A 16,428-nucleotide genomic window follows, 5' to 3' on the forward strand; every position below is an offset into this window, starting at 1 on the left:
GTTCATCTTGCCAAAAATATTTATGTGCAGAACTGTATTTTAAAACAAGCAAGTACAAAAGAGAAATAAATTAAAGTACGCGAATATTTTATTACCTCTCAAAATAGCCTGACTTGAAAAGACCATCACTCCATGGCCAATGGATCTACTTGATCCTGATATAACCGAGAGTGGGGTGTATCTGTTACTGTCAGCAGGCCAACCTTACAGCAACAAGAAGAAAGGTGACAACCTGAGGGTCACCCCTGGGATTTCTATGACCAACTTAAGTGGAAAGAACCAGCAGGAAACTAGTTGACTTTTTTTGAAGAAAGAAATGACAAGAGTTTCTCAATCAGTACCTTTCAGTCGTCATTTCTTGGAAACAACTATACATCATACAGTTGATGCCTTTAAAAACACGACTTTGGGTCTGCGCTTAGTGGCTCACGCCTGTAATCCCAGCACTTTGGGAGGCTGAGGCAGGTGGATCACTTCGATGTCAGGAGTTCGACACCAGCTTGGCCAACATGACGAAACCCCGTCTCTACTAAAAATACAAAAATTAACCGGGAAAGGTGGCACGCACCTGTAATCCCAGCTCCTTGAGAGGCTAAGGTGGGAGAATCGCTTGAACCCCGGAGATGGAGGTTGCAGTGAGCCAAGATCGTGCCACTGCACTCCAGCCTAGCTGACAGAGAGAGACTCCGTCTCAAAAAACAAACAAGCAAGCAAAAAACATAAAAGCGCAATCCATTGATAAAAAGGGTACAGCTGGGCATGTTGGAAACACACAGGGCATGGGAGGGAGCCTCGGCTCCACCTGCAAGGCGAAGGCCATTCCAGCCAAAGGGGCAGGCGTGGCTGGAAAGACCTCGGGGGCGAGGACCTAGGCCCCGTCCACTTGGCCTCCATCTCGAGTCCTTGCGTCCCTCCGCAGGAGGAGGAGCTGAAAGGTTCTGGGGACAGAGGCCCCAAAGAACCACCCCTACCCCAGTCCACAGCAACTATGCACGGCCCCTTATGCAGTGGGGAGAGCGTGCCAGCAGGTGGCGTGGCCCCACACGATCCTTCACCCGCATGCGCGCTGAGCTGACCAATCAGCAAGGAGCGTGGGTAGCCAGGCCAGCTGCTCTCACGAGAACTGAGGACCCATTTTTGTAAGAGAACCTCGTGGTGCCAGTGTCTGTAGGTTCTGTAAGGAAGCCGCTGAAGTGTTCGCGGTAGGGAGGCGGGAGGGTGAGCACGAGGCCCTCTGGGAACCAGGGTGTGAAGCGCGGAGCGGCCGGCTGACCTGTTGTGTGCAAGGGGGAGGGGTGGGCAGGGGAGGGGAGAGTGAGGGAATGGAGGGGGTGGAGAGGGGAGCGAGGGAGGGGAGGTGGCGGAGGGGGGAGGGTCCGGGGAGTGGCAGACAGGTGGGGGCTGGGTGTGGGGCCAGGGATGGGGGCAGGGGAGGGGAGGGGTGTGGGGTGCCTGGGGTGAGGGAATGGGCAGGGGCTGTAGGGAGGGGAGGAGGAGGGGCGGAGTGTGTGCGGAGGCGATGGGCGGGGGTGTTGTGGGGGACAGTCCGAGTGGGTCCCTCCAGCCCGGCCGCCCATCAGGACAGGACACTTGGAGTTGCCAGGGGTCACCTGGGCATCCAGGCGAGCGAGTGGGAGTGCAGCCCCTGACATTCCCCGGGAGATGGCTGGGCAGGTCCTGTGTCACCCATGGTCCTCGGGGCCACACAGGTCTCTGGGGAACAAAGGGGCAGGACCGAGCTGCGTCCCAAGGGCACCGCAAGGGTCTTGCAGGGGCCATTCAGGTGTGCGAGGCAGCTGTGAGTTCTGCAACCAGCCCCAGGGACGGGCTGGACGGGCCAGGAAGGATAGAAGGGGACACTGACATCTTTTCCGTCCCCTCCTACTCCCACAGGATACAGGGGGTGGGCCAGCCCCACCCTTTCTTGAACTCGCAATCCCGATGGCTCTCCTTTCACATGTCCTGTTTCCTTAGCCAACTTAGTTTGACTTTGCACTCAACCAGGTTCAGGGGTCGCTTCTAACTTCCCAGGACAGCCAACCATGGAGCCCGTGGGCAGGAAGCGCCGCAAGAGGGCTGCCAAGGTTCAGTCGGAGGCTCAAGTTATGGCCGCCCCGGTGAAGGAGCATGCAGGTAAACACAGCCCAAGGGGCCACGGAAGAAGGTGCACGCCCAAGGAGACGATCTGTCTGCTCTCTGCGCGGGGGGCACACGGGCAGCCCGAGACCCCTGGCCTCTTCGTGGCTTTGGAGTCCACCATGCATCTGCTAAGAGGCCCCAGGTTTTCAAAGCAGGATCGAGGGCCTAAGGCTTCCCGTGGGAGGCTCCCTCTCATAGCAGGGTTACAGATGCTCTCAGAGCAGCTCTTCTCCATGAGTGTGGTCCTAACATCCAAGGGGTCTGACCTGTGAGCGTTGTTTACTGGGACTTGAACCCGAAGGGCTTCCAAAAATGCCTCCGTAAACTGGCCAGGGGCCCAGTGATTCCATGCATAGCTCTGCTTTAAAGCTTTAATTGGTAGAGAGCCAAAAACGTCCACAAATGGTACCTTTCTCCACGAAAAATGTCTACAACAGCGTTTTCCTCTAAAAAGGGTTTGTCTTTTAAATTTTAATGCAGGAAAGGATCCAGTCAGTGATGAACATGAGGAAAGAAACCCTTTTACAGAAACAAGGGAGAAAGATGTGACTGATGAGCATGGGGAAAGAGAACCTTTTGCTGAAAAAGATGAACACACGGGGTAAAGTGTTTAAGTCACTTTTGCCTGTCGGATAAAGTACTTTGGGAAAAGTCAGCTTCGGATCATGTCATCACTGTTCTATTCTATGCAGAACATTTCACATAAGACATTTCTTCCCAACAAACATGGCATTTTGTGTAGCATTATGTTAAAATTTTGATGTAACTTTTTTTTTTTTACAGGATTCATACCATGAAGCTAGAATATATTGCAGGTATGTTTTAGGAGCTATTCGTAGTTTTTGAAAATTATTTTCAACCATACAAATGTTACAGTAGGTTATATGAATTAGTGGATGACAAGACTGTCTTACACGCCTTCTTCTCATATATAGCATTTAACATCCGTATTTAATGTAATGTGTTTAATAAATTTTCATATTTACCTTTTTGATTGTTGATGTGGAATGTGAGAGTGCTTCTAACAATGGTGAAATGAGAGGGATGGCTTTTCTTTCATACACGTGGAAATTTAATTATTTGGGGGATATTAGAGGACACTGGAGGAGAAACAGCTATATTCGTTTCTTTTAGTGTACACAGATTAAGTATGTAAGTTTTTTTATCTTTTATTTTAGGTTTGAGGGTACGTGTGCAGGTTTGTTATATAGATAATTGCATGTCACAGGGGTTTGGTATACAGATTATTTTGTCACCCAGGTTGTAAGCATAGCACCTGATGGGTGGTTTTCATCCTCACCCTCCTACCCTCTGCCCTCAAGTAGGCCCAGGTGTCTGTTGTCTGTGTGTACTCAGAGTTTTTAATATGAGTTTTTATGTTCCTGTCCTCTTCCTGTCCGTATGTACTCAAAGTTTTTAATATGAGTTTTTATGTTCCTAATTTAGCTATTCTGTTGTCACAGCATTCTGATTTTGTTTTCTTTAAAGTACAAGAGAAAATCGAATTATCTAAGATGATGATATTCTATTATTATTCCTGTAATAAACTGTGTACTAGAAAAGGAAAGACAAGTTTTCTACCCAGTGAGAAACATGTAACTGGATCCAAAAACTCGTACATTTTGTATTGCCATGTGAACTATTAGTTGCACTGACTGTTATAGGACCATATTTTCAAAAAAAATTGAGAAAATTTCTGTAGAGACGACAGACAATACTCATATTTTTAAAAAGCTCAGTTCAATTTTCAGCTCTTCTATAGTGATGATTCATACAAGCAGTATATTTGGAAAGCTTTGCTCTGCTTGGTGACTAAGTGCTGGCTTTGTGAGGTGCCTAACTGAGCATTATAGATGGAGACTGTAAAAAATACTTGTATTATGGTGCAGAGTTTTTATGATTGCTGAAAACTATCTTTAGCAATTGATGGCAGATCTCTAATGTGAAACCACCTTTAGGAAAGCATTCCTTGCAGTATTACAGTTTTCTGAAACAACACTATGGATAAAAATATCATGTAAAAAGCTCCAAGAAAATATTTCAAAAGTGTTTTTGAATGTATTTCTTTACTTAAGCCTTAATTTTTATACCCATGGACGATGCTTCTTTTATTAAAATACAGTTAATAGCATCAGTCACTAGATTGCTTAAAAAATGTTTTTCTTAATTGTGTATTATTTCTACCCTTTTGACGGTCTTATTAAATAAGATACTTTTTTGTATGTTTTGCATAATGATTGTGACAGTATTTCATGGAAACATGTCCTTTGAATTACAAGACATTTTATAAATGTAGAAATTAGAGTCTGTGTTTGTAACCCTTTCTGCACATTTAAAAAATAGAAACTTTTAATTATTTGCTTTTTTTCATCATCCATCAATTAAGTGGTTTGCAGTTATACCAATTGGAATTAGAGTGCTAATATTAATACCTAAAAGATTTTACAGAAAACAAATGAGTAAATCTTGCTTTTTGAAGTGATCTTTGCATTTTACAATGTAAATGTCCTTCCGATATTGCTGAACCATCATGTCTCACATAGATTTCAATGTATGCGAAGAAACTACTTTTCAGCATTAACTGTTAATGCATTTTCATTTACTACCTAGCTGACATTACAGAGGACCTTGCTGCAAAAAGAAAAATGATAAAAATAGATAAAGCCGCTTATAGGAAAACCAAGAACACAATTGAACGTGCTTTGAGAAAAAAACAACTAAAAAGGTATGACTGTTGGCTTTTTTGCATACTGTTGGCTTTTTTGCATAATGATAGTAATGATATTTATATCATTTCTTTGTATTTGTTGGTGCAAATAATTTCAAAAACTATCCTGTACATATTGACATCTCTAGGGAACAACATATTTTACTTGATTGTTCCCTAAGCAGGTAAGTTTCTTTAGTTTTATAACCTCAGTTTAACAGAATTAAGAGATATTACCTAGAAGCCAAAGAAGAGAACCTCTTTTTGCCTTCCAGATAAAAATAGTCTTCCTGTAAAATTAATTTTTATCCATTTCTAGAAATACGGCAGCTGCATGTAAGATAAATGTCTTCAACGTTTAGTCTGTAGATCCTTAACAATATTAAGTTATGTGGAAAGGGACAACCTTATGTTGTAAATAAGTTATCTATTTTAGTTAAATTGTTTTCACTATTCCTTTTAGAAAATCATTGTTGTGCCAATGTGGAGAAATAGTTAAGTGAAGCATTTCTTTTGGGAAATCTTACGGGATGAATGGCTATGATATTCTTGAACTTACTTATGAGAACCCTTATGTTATTTAGTTTGAGGAAATGAAAAGTAAACTGCTGTTAGAGAAAATGATTGTTTCTGGGAAATTTATAGTGCTGTAAACCCTCCTTTGTCTTCAGCACGTAAAGAATGTAAGATAGCTGCTCTACTAGTCAGTTAGGAAGGAATCCTTTCAGAATGAGAGTAACTCATTTCATCTTTCCCCAAAAAGATTTCAGCTGCTATTACTCCCTTGCTACTTTATAGGATAAATTTGTCAAGTCTGTTTTAGTTTGAATAGGATTAATTTTTCATCTCCCTATGACATATGACCGTGTTACATGTTATGTGTTACAGGCAGAAACGTGATTATAGGCATACTTGGAAGTTGCTGAATGTCCTTAAAGAATACATCGCAGACAAGCAGAAAGATGATGAAGAAGCAGAAGAAGCAGAAGCAGAAGAAGCAGCAGCAGCAGCAGAAGTAATAGTAGTAGGAGAACAAGAGGAGGAGGAGAAGGAGGAGGAAGAGGAGAAAGAAGAAGAAGGAGGAGAAACAGAAGAAGAAGAAGGAGGAGGAGAAGGAGAAGAAACAGAAGAAGAAATAATTGTTGGTATCAGGCTTAGCTTAGCTTTATGATTAACCTATTGTATCAACGTCTCAGGGAGTAATTGTTCGTGCAGAAATCCAGCAAAGAAGGAAGAGAGCATGAGCCCAGAGAGGGGGGCCCGTTAGTGGACTCATGTACCAGGGGAATATAATTGCCATGCAGCATTTGTGGTCCAACTGAGGTCAGCATCATAGCGATTAAGAAGTCAAAGTGAGCCCACTTGGCATATTTGTGCTAAAGCAGCTGTAGGATTGGAATTTCCTGGGTTGGGGTGTAGCCAAGCATGTTGATAGAGGGAGAGTTGGGCAGGGAATAGACGCAGGGATGGGGATATGATGACTGGCCGTGGAATTTCAGCTGGAACTGAGTTACCTGAGCACATGGGGGTGGGCAGTGGGCAGTGAAAAGTGTTCCATTCGTTGGGTGTCATATCCCAACAGACTCCTGAGCTGTAGTACTGAAGTGAGTGACCTACAGTGGCAGGAAGGTAGTGGCTATATGTTGGGAAGGTGGAGAAACAGCTGAGTGCAGTGGTCAAGGGCTGGGGCACTGCAGCCCCACTGCTTGTGATTCAACTCCATCTTGACCATTGCTAGCTCGGGAACCACGGGCAAACTATTTATCTCTGTGCCGAAATTTCCTTGTCTACAAAAGGAGACATGGTAAGAGTGCCTATGTCAGAGTTATTTGGAGGATTGAAGGGTTCCTGTGTAACGGGTTTATTTAAGTTTTTCAGGATGTGATCTGACCCATGATTGTTCTTTATCATTGCTATTATTAATATTACATAGGTGTTGCAGTCATTGGGAATGACAAAATCTAGGGGATGACTGTATGAGTGAGTGCCATGTAGAGGAGAGGAGAGCACTGTTGTTGGAGATTAGGTCAAGGTGCAGAAAGGCCATCATTTTTGTAAGGTTCATCTATGTGCATACTGAAATGACCAAGATTTAATACCAGTTTAAAATCTTAGTAAGAAAGAATGTTTCTTAGTTAATTTCTGTATAGTTCTTACCCATCTGTAGTCAACAAATTATAGGAAGGGTCATCAAATACTCTACATTCAAAATCAGGAATTAAGACATATGTGTTGAATATGTATGTAGAAGAAGGAAAATTCCTTACTCAATGACTGATGACAAAGGTCTTTATATCATTTTAGCATATGAGTGGTGAACACAGTTCTTTAAAATTGATCATAAACGTTGTTTAAAAGAAAGTGTTAAGAAGTATAGATTTAAAGAGTATTCCTATAAAGCTAATGCAGTATTATGTTTTGTAAGTATTAAAAGTTACCCAATTTTTGTCGCTACTTTTTTGTACTTCTAGAAAGCATTTCAAGAAAAACAGAAGAGGTGTCAACAATATACAAGTGTTAAGAGATGGGGGCTGAAAGAGGTGAAGCCGCTACGTGAGCAATTCATAAAGGTCTGTTCTATTTGGTAGCATAATACATTATAAAATACAACACGTGCATAACAGAAGAAAGTCTACTTGTTTCTGAATGTATGCAAAGACATTTTGGTTATGCATTTTAAATTACTTACCATTTTCACTTTGAATGTATTGTTCCAAATTTAACATAATTGGTAAATGTATTTTTAGGATTCATGAATAGTTTTGTGGGAGTTACTTAGAACAGGAAAAGGTAAATTGGAAATTTTACCTGGAAATATACATCTTGCATATAAAATTGACATTTTTATTAACACATTGACCCATTTATGCCAGAGGCTGCACGTTTTTTGTGTGTGAAAAATCAGACCTTGGCGATGATCTTGAGTGATAGGATATACATGACTCCCACAAGGTTAGCGTTCCAATAATGGAACACTAGGCATAAATGGGTTTTAATGATTTTATTTTCAGTTTTCAGGACGTCAGTGACAAATCTATGGTGGAAGGCAAGAAGACCATAAATCCTTTCTGGGTGTCTTTTTTACTTGTGATGTTTCAAGAGTTTTAGTTAAATAAGAAGTAGGCAAGTGTAACTACTGAGTGTCTCTTTTATTTCCTGCTGTAATACAGGAGTGTTTTATGGCATATTCACTCACAAAATTATCAGTAATGGTTTTACATGACAATTTGTAATAATAGGAGATGGTTCAGATGTATAACAGAATGGGAAAGCCAGCAGATTATTAACACATTGTGAATTGTGAATTATCTGCTGTCGTACAGCACATTAGCAAGTTGTCATCGGACAATCACTTCTTCTTCATGTAGATGTATATTATTTAGGTAACAGTGGAATTCTTTTCTGGGAAATAAGGTATTCTTTTTAATAACCTTGTGAAAAGACATGTTCATATGTCACTCCTCTACACTAAATGAGATGTGTTAAATAAACTGAGAAAAGAGTTTGAAAATAAAATTTTCAAGCAACTTGAGAATGATCTATACACAAAACAGTTGTTTAAATAGAAGTCACAAATAGAGAACATGTTGCTATAATGTTCCCCAGAAACCATTTATTAATTGGTATGAACATGAAACTAGAAGTTTTCCTGTAATGTTAATGCTACATGTTACCACTTAAGGTAGGAACTTTGCTATCATCTTGGACTCTTCTGAGTCCCTTATCCTTCCCATACAGTCATCATGAGGCAAGTTTTACCTCTGTAATGGCCCTTAAATTTCTTTTTTAAAATTCCCACTGCAGCTGCCCTAATTCAAGACCTCATTCTTCCTTGCTTGTACTATTAAACTCTTTTCTGAGTTCTCTCCTCTCTTCTGAGCCATCCTTCATTGATCGGCAATATTACCTTCCTACAACCCTCCCCTTCCTAAAATGCTTCCTAACCCTTCGCTCTTCCCAGCCTGTCAGTGGTGCCCCGTCTCAGTTCTTAGATATTCAGAGACTCCCCACTTTACGTGACCCCTCTTCGGCTTGTTTTGCCGCCCTCTGTCTTTGCTCCTGCCTATCCAGGTTGACAGCTTTCCCGGAAGGAATTCACTGTTACGCTCATGCTTTTCTCATGCTCTTCCCTCACAATGCTTTAAAAAAATGTTTTGACCAATTTAAACCTTTTGCCAACGAAGTCAACATCAGTCTGCATTTTTGGCTACACATCTGAGTGAGTTGCCCTTCCGTAGCAGTTACACAATTTTTATATTAATTTTTTTGTTTGTGCATTTGCTCATGTCACAGGATTATGGAAGAGATTATGCTTACATTTTTTACATCTTCCTCAGCATTAACATACAACATTTTAGGGAGTAGGAACTGTTGAACTACTTGTTGAGGGAATAGTATATATTTCAAACATAGTTACGTTTTCTCTAACTTGATGAGGTCATATCACCGACCATTTTATCCCTTCAATGGAAACCATGTTACGTAGACTGTTGCTGATAATCCTGCTGAAAAAATATATTTCATGATATAAGCCCGCCTGTCTTTTTCTGTCTTTGCTCCATCTTGACCTTAAGATGCTCATCAACCCATTTTATTCAAGCAAAGTACATGACAGTTGGACCTGCTAAAATAATATTTCACTGAAATCTGGCATTAAAAAATTTAAGTGGGTATTTGGAGCTCCATGTATTGATTACAGTTTTCTTCAATTTGAAATAAATAACCAGCATCCTTTGAATATTAAAAGTTGTTTCCTGTTTAAAACATGAGATGTAAAGTGGTGGTTTGTCAGTGAACTAGACTTTTTCTTTTAGGCTACCAAGGACTCTAAAGACAATTATTGCATCATTTCTTCCGATGAAGAAAGTGAACTTGATAACTAGCCGTGTTTTTAAATAAACTCGTGTCAGAACTGTAAGTAGTACATATTTAATATTAAAAATTCAGGATTGGTGTAAGCACTGGAATATTTTATTTGCAGAAATGTGTATCACAGTTACTTAAATTTTTTTTGAAACAGCTTTTGGAAGAGTTGACACTTAGTTGTCTCTTCAACCTCTGTTATTCTGATGACTGAAGAAAGAACTTGAACCTATGTTATATGATACAAGCACAACTTGAGCTACAGTAAACTACATGATAGTGTTTTGATAATTGTTGTATAAATCGGTATAGCTCCTCTGTCATTTGTCTGTTAAATGCCAGACCTTGTTTCTATGATCTGTTGAATGAACCCTAGACACTTCTGTGAGAAAGCAGGGATTGCATAGTTATGTACACGGTCAATTAAATTTTAACATTAAAGATAATTTGGATTTCGGTTCGGCTCTGTGGATCCGTATCAGTTCCAAAAATGTAGAAAGCACGGGCATAGAAAAGTACATTTTTCTTTAATAAAAGAAGACAAAACCTGCCGGGTGTGGTGGCTCATGCCTGTAATCCCAGCACTTTGGGAGGCCGAGGGGAGTGGATCACTTGAGGTCAGGAATTTGAGACCAGCCTGGCCAACATGGTGAAACCCCATCTCTACTAAAAATACAAAAATTGGCCAGGCATGGTGGCACGTGCCTGTAGTCCCAGCTACTCAGGAGGCTGAGGCAGGAGGATCGCTTGAACCCCGGAGTCGGAGGTTGCAGTGAGCCAAGACTGTGCCACTGCACTCCAGTCTGGGTGACAAGAGCAAGACTCTTTCTCAGAAAACAAGAAGACGATGACAAAAGCTATCCTATCTATGCATTCTTTTGTATTTACTCATTAGGATAAAGAGGCAATTCCAATGAAAGTAGGAATTCAAAAAATAGATACATTCTATGGCCTTATCAAAATTATTAAAAATACCTTAACATTTGTGTTCTTGAAAAAATTAAACTACTATAAATAATTAAGGCAACTGAGCAAGATATATTAATATCAGTGTTGAGCCACTGCTTTGTGGGCATGTCATTTCCACAGACATCAAAATACCATTTAGTTTGTTTTGGTCCATCATTCAATGATACCTCCCCTTAGCATTGATTGAAAGTATTTTGTTAACATTTATGTATGCTTACAATTATTTCACATCTGTGGCAAGGTAAATTATGTAGAGTGCTTTGTTTTTGCAGTTTAATATTCATGGATTATGTGGAAGTTTAAGTCTACCTGCATCTAAAAACTTGAGTGATGAATTCACCTACCTTTCATTTTCTTAATGTGCAATTTTCACATGTAACAACATATAACAACATGTTTAAAAAGATATTTTTGCATGCAAAAACATGTTTAAAAGATGTACACGTTTTTGCATGTAAAAGGAATTTTACATGTAACAACATGTAAAAAAATGTTCATTTGGAAACACTTTATTTAGTAAATATGAAATTCAGAATATATTTGGAGTAAGTCAGTTAAATGTATTCTTTTGCTGAGTTTCTGAAATTCCATTCATGAATTGTTCAAAGCACAATACCCTCATTGGGAGGAGAGGAGCGACTTCCTCTCATTATTCCTTGTGCTTTTTATTTTAATTGGCCCCTATATACCACTCTTACCTTTTCTAGGTTTTCCAAGTTTAAGAAAAAAAGGAAGTTCATTCAGATTCTGTTTTTCTGCCTATAATCACTTATACAGGAATAAGTTAGTCCCTGTGGGGAACATTTAATTCCTAAAGTTTGCATTTTCGTAAAGAACTTTCCTTTTACCCAAAGCGTGTGTTGGTAGTACTAAGTACTCCTAAGTACTACTTTAAGTTTCTAAGAAGATCCTTACTTGAGATTTCTTTCAGTAGTTACAGAGGCAAAATAAGCACTGCAGAGGTTCATGTGCGAGTTCTGTTGTACATACTGGGCTATCTGACTATTTCTTCTATAGTGGACGGATGAGAAAGAAGCCAAAATGTACTTAGTGATGGAGCAGTTGATATTTATGCCACCCCTTACTATCAAGTGAGTAACTGTGTACTTGAAGTCACATTTTTTTTTTTTTTTTTAGAGATATTGTCTCACTCTGGCTGAGCCGGAGTGCAGTAGTAGTGTGATCATAGCTCACTGCAACCTTGACCTTTGGGTTCAAGCGATCCTCCCACCTCAGCCTTCAGAGTGTCTGGTAACACAGGTGTGCACACCACGCCCAACTAAAATATATATTCTTTCTAGAGATGCAGTCTCCCTGTGTTGCCCAGGCCAATCTCAAATTCCTGGCTTCAAGTGATATTTCCACCTCAGCCTCCCAAATTGCTGGGATTACAGACATGAGCCACCGAGCCTGGCTGCATTATCTCACTTTTATATGGAATCTAAAACAGCTGAACTCACAGAAACAGAGAATAGAATGATGGTTACCAGGAGCTGGGGGAGGTGGAAGGTTGGGAATATGTTGGCCAAAGGGTACAAGATTTCAGTTAGGAGGAGTAAGTTCAAGAGCTCTATTGTAAAACATGGTGACAACAGATAATGATAATGCTGGATTTTTAAAGATTGCGAAGAGGGTAGATTTTAAGAGTTCTCACCACAAAGAAAATTATACTTAGGTGAAGTAATGCAAATGTCAACTAGCTTGACGTAGCTATTTCACAATCTATACATGTTTCAAAGCAACCTGTTGTAGATGGTATATATCATTTAAGTTTGTCAATTAAAATAAGTTTCTGAAATGTTTGGAATTAAACATAAAAACAAACATTTATTACCCTGCAGTTCTGTAGTTTCAATGTAAAGTCTGGACTGAGTGCCTTTGGGTTAACATTCAAGATGGCAGTGGGGCAGTGTCCCTTCTGGCGGTTGTAGGGGAGGACCTGTCTGCTTGTGTTTTTCAGATTCTGAAAGCTCCTATCATTCCTTGTCTCATGGCCTCTTTCTTCGTCTTAAAAGCCAGGATTTTTGGGGTCAGAGCCTTCTCATGTGGCTGTCTGGTTCCTTCCTCCTGCCTCTCTCACACTGAGAAAGACCCTTGGGATTCCACTGGACTCCCCTAGAGATAACCCAGGATAATATCCATGTTTCGGGTCAGCTGATTGGTACCTGTCATTAGCACCTTCCAGCTCATTTCCTCCCTTGCCTTGTCGTCTCACGTGTTCACAGGTTCCAGGGATGAGTTCCTGGACATCTTTGGAGGGTGCTTATTTTGCCCACCAAATACTCCCTTTCTTTAAATGCACCTCATCTTAAAAATGGCATTGTTTTAGGTGGACGCAGTAGCTCATGCCTGCAATCCCGGCATTTTGGGAGGCAGGGGTGGGAGAATCACTTGAGGCCAGGAGTTTGAGACCACCCTGGCCAATATAGCAAGATCCCGTCTCTACAAAATAATTTTTTAAATGGCACCATTATAAAGAGGGAGGTAGGATGGATTCCATCTTCTTCTCAGCCTTTGTCCAAAGGTGTTGACTTGCATAAGCTGAGAAACCACAGTGACAATAAAAAGCTCATCCTTGCTACCCCCAAGGAGAAACGCCAGCTCCCATAAGCAAGCGACATGAGTGTAAGTCTTTGTGTGTGTGTCCGTGTGCTGGGGAACGGGTTCATTGAGTTAATGGAGGCTTTGAGGTCTGTACTGTCTGCCACCTGGCTGCAAATCGTATGCGATGGCTCAAGTGATCCTCTCACTTCAGGCCTCCCGAGTACCTGGGAATACAGGCGTGTGCTACCATGCTGGCTGATTTTTTTGTGTGTGTTTTCTAGAGACATGGTCTCAGTGTGTTGCCCAGACTGGTCTTGAACTCCTGGCCTCAAGTGATCCTCCTGCCTCAACTTCCCAAAGTGCTGGGATTACAGGCATGGGCCACTGCATCCAGCTGACCTATACACTTTCTATTTTATTTTATTTATTTTATTATTTTATTTATTTTATGACAGTCTCGCTCTATCATCCAGACTGGAGGCCAGTGGTGTAATCACAGATCACTGCAACCTCTGCCGGCTGGCCTCAAGTCATCCTCCCATCTCAGACTCCCGAGTAGCTAGGACCACAGGCATGCATCACCAAGCCCAAGTAATTTTTGTATTTTTAGAAGAGAAGGAGTTTTGCCATGTTGAAATAGACTCTTTTTATATATAAAACATATGACTGTCTATTCTTGAGTACAGATTAAAAACATCATTTTTTATTATTTGAATTTGCAAGAGTTTTATGTGTAAATAGAAAAGAAGATGCTTATGATAAAATTAATTTATTGTAATTAAAATTATCACATAATTAATATATTAATATATTTGCTTAAGAAAATGTTAATATTCTCTTTAAATATCATTACTAACACACAATCCACAAAATCCTACCTTGGATGTTATTACATAGTTTAGAAGTTTTATTGCATGTCATAATCTTTGTAGCTCCATAAACGAATTTTAACAACTCCACTAAGCACAGGAGAAGATAATAGGCATCATTCCCCTTACCTTACAGCTAATAAATAGTTGATCATTTCAGAAATCAGGCATTTGAAGCTGTGTGAACATGAACCATTCATCATTACAGATGGTCCTGATCACATACATACATGATATCCAGCAATTGCAACTTACAAAGTGTATCAGTCCAAGATCTGATAGGTTCTGCAAATTTAGATGACTCATTTTCCAATATTTTCAAGTTGCAGCCCCATGTTTTCATACATGTCATTTCTGATTTGCCATTAAGCATGTTCTGGTAAATTGTTTCTCTCGACTGCTCATGCAGTGTTTTGAACTGGTGCCATAGCAGATTTATTTTCTTCCCTTCAGTATAGACAGATACATGTGCTTATTTCCAAACCTCATCAACTGACACTGAGGACCAGGAAGCAAAATCTAAGTGAGTGACAGCAGTTTTAAGTTATTCTTTGATTGGCTTTTGGAGTGAGTTTGATGCAATCTCCTCGCTTTTCTAGCCGGGGGCATTTGGCCAAGTTATCTGTCCTCAACCATTCCCGTTTGGGCTGTGATGCTGTTTTGCCAAACACAGAAACACTAATGTGGATAGCTCACACTTACGGTTTCCAGAACTTTTTTTCATACAAGGAAGTTTTCTTAAAATGTATAAATCTCTTTTTTCCTAAATTCACAAGGTTGAATAATATACCACATATACATTTTAATACATATTGTAAATATTTGCATATAAATATGTACAATATATAATTAATGTAAACCATTTTATATTTCCTTGCATTTCTTAAAATCAAAGCCAAATCGAAACATTTTAAGTACAATGATATAATTTACTGATAAAAGAAAATTATTTCCCATTCTTCTATAAATTTATAGAGCCTGGAATTTTTATCAAATAAGCTTTGGATACCTTATAGAACTAGCATAGTCCTTTTTTAAAATATATTTTTTAAATGTAGCTATTATTCTTAGTAGACACAGGGTCTCACGATGTTGCCTAGGCTAGTTTCCAACTCCTGGCTCAAGTGATTGTCCCACCTCAGTCTCCCAAAGTGCTAGGATTACAAGCAATGAGCCACCATGCCTGGCCTAGCATACTCCTTTACTAAAAGGAAAAAAAACAAAAAGGCCACTAAAAATATTTGCTGAGATATTGAGTGAATGGATGGATTGCAAAATGAATTAACCAATGAAGCGGTGTCTGAATTTAGGAGAAATTCTTTTTTTATTTTTATTTTTAGGAACATTAGTTAAAATGTACTAAACAGCTCCAGGCAACTTCTGCAGAATGATGGACATTGCCCTATGGACATATATGAAAAAATGTATATATATATATAGCATATATACAGCTTTCTTGATTAGTGTATTCACTTTACGTTGTACTTTTTTTCAACAAATGGCTATAAAAGCCTGGTTATAATACAATTTCTATAGGCACTAAAACAAACAAATAGTCGCATCCCTATTTGTGTTCAGAATTTGAAAGTTGTTATTTTGGGGTCATTTTAAACCGTGTTTCCATCTCTTTTTCTGAATTTGACTTCGTAATGCTTTTTTTTTTAATTTATTTTTATTTATTTTAATTTTATTTCCATGGGTTATTGAGGAGCAGGTGGTGTTTGGTCACATGAGTAAGTTCTTTAGTGGTGATTTGTGAGATTTTGGTGCACCCATCACTCGAGCACTCGAGCAGTATACACTGAACCAATTTGTAGTCTTTTATCCCTCACCTGCTTCTCACCCTTTCCTCCTGAGTCCCCAAAGTCCATTGCGTCATTCTTATGCCTTTGCATCCTCATAGCTTAGCTCCCACTTAGGAATGAGAACATAACAATGTTTGGTTTTCAATTCCTGAGTTACTGCACTTAAAATAATAGTCTCTAGTCTCATCCAGGTCACTAGCAAAGCCATTAATTCATTCTTTTTTATGACTGCATAGTTTTTTATCTCATATATATGATAAATATATATCTGATATATATTTGATAAATCTGATATATATGATAAATATATATGAAAAATATGATATATATTACAGTTTCTTTATCCACTCATTGACTAATGGGCATTTGGGTTGGTTCCATGTTTTTGCAATTGAGAATTGTGCTGCTGCAAACATGCTCGTGCAAGTATCTTTTTCGTATAATGACTTCTTTTCCTCTGGGTAGATACCTGGTAGTGGGATTGCTGGGTCAAATGGTAGTTCTGACATCCTCCCACCGCCCGCGCACCTCC

The 16,428-nt window shown here is 39.7% G+C and overlaps 1 protein-coding gene across 1 annotated transcript; it reads left to right on the plus strand.

Moving 5' to 3' along the window:
- Positions 1-1,519: 1,519 nt before the first annotated feature.
- On the plus strand, positions 1,520-9,958 carry FAM9A (family with sequence similarity 9 member A). Its single transcript, XM_031935000.1, has 9 exons — positions 1,520-1,802; positions 2,005-2,133; positions 2,620-2,740; positions 2,923-2,954; positions 4,750-4,864; positions 5,735-5,987; positions 7,318-7,416; positions 9,661-9,760; positions 9,867-9,958. Exons 1-8 carry the CDS (start codon positions 1,520-1,522, stop codon positions 9,727-9,729), a joined length of 1,101 nt encoding a protein of 366 aa, XP_031790860.1. The 3' UTR covers positions 9,730-9,760; positions 9,867-9,958.
- Positions 9,959-16,428: the final 6,470 nt, after the last annotated feature.

This window comes from Piliocolobus tephrosceles, chromosome Y, assembly GCF_002776525.5.
Source record: "Piliocolobus tephrosceles isolate RC106 chromosome Y, ASM277652v3, whole genome shotgun sequence".
Classification (NCBI taxonomy): domain Eukaryota; kingdom Metazoa; phylum Chordata; class Mammalia; order Primates; family Cercopithecidae; genus Piliocolobus; species Piliocolobus tephrosceles.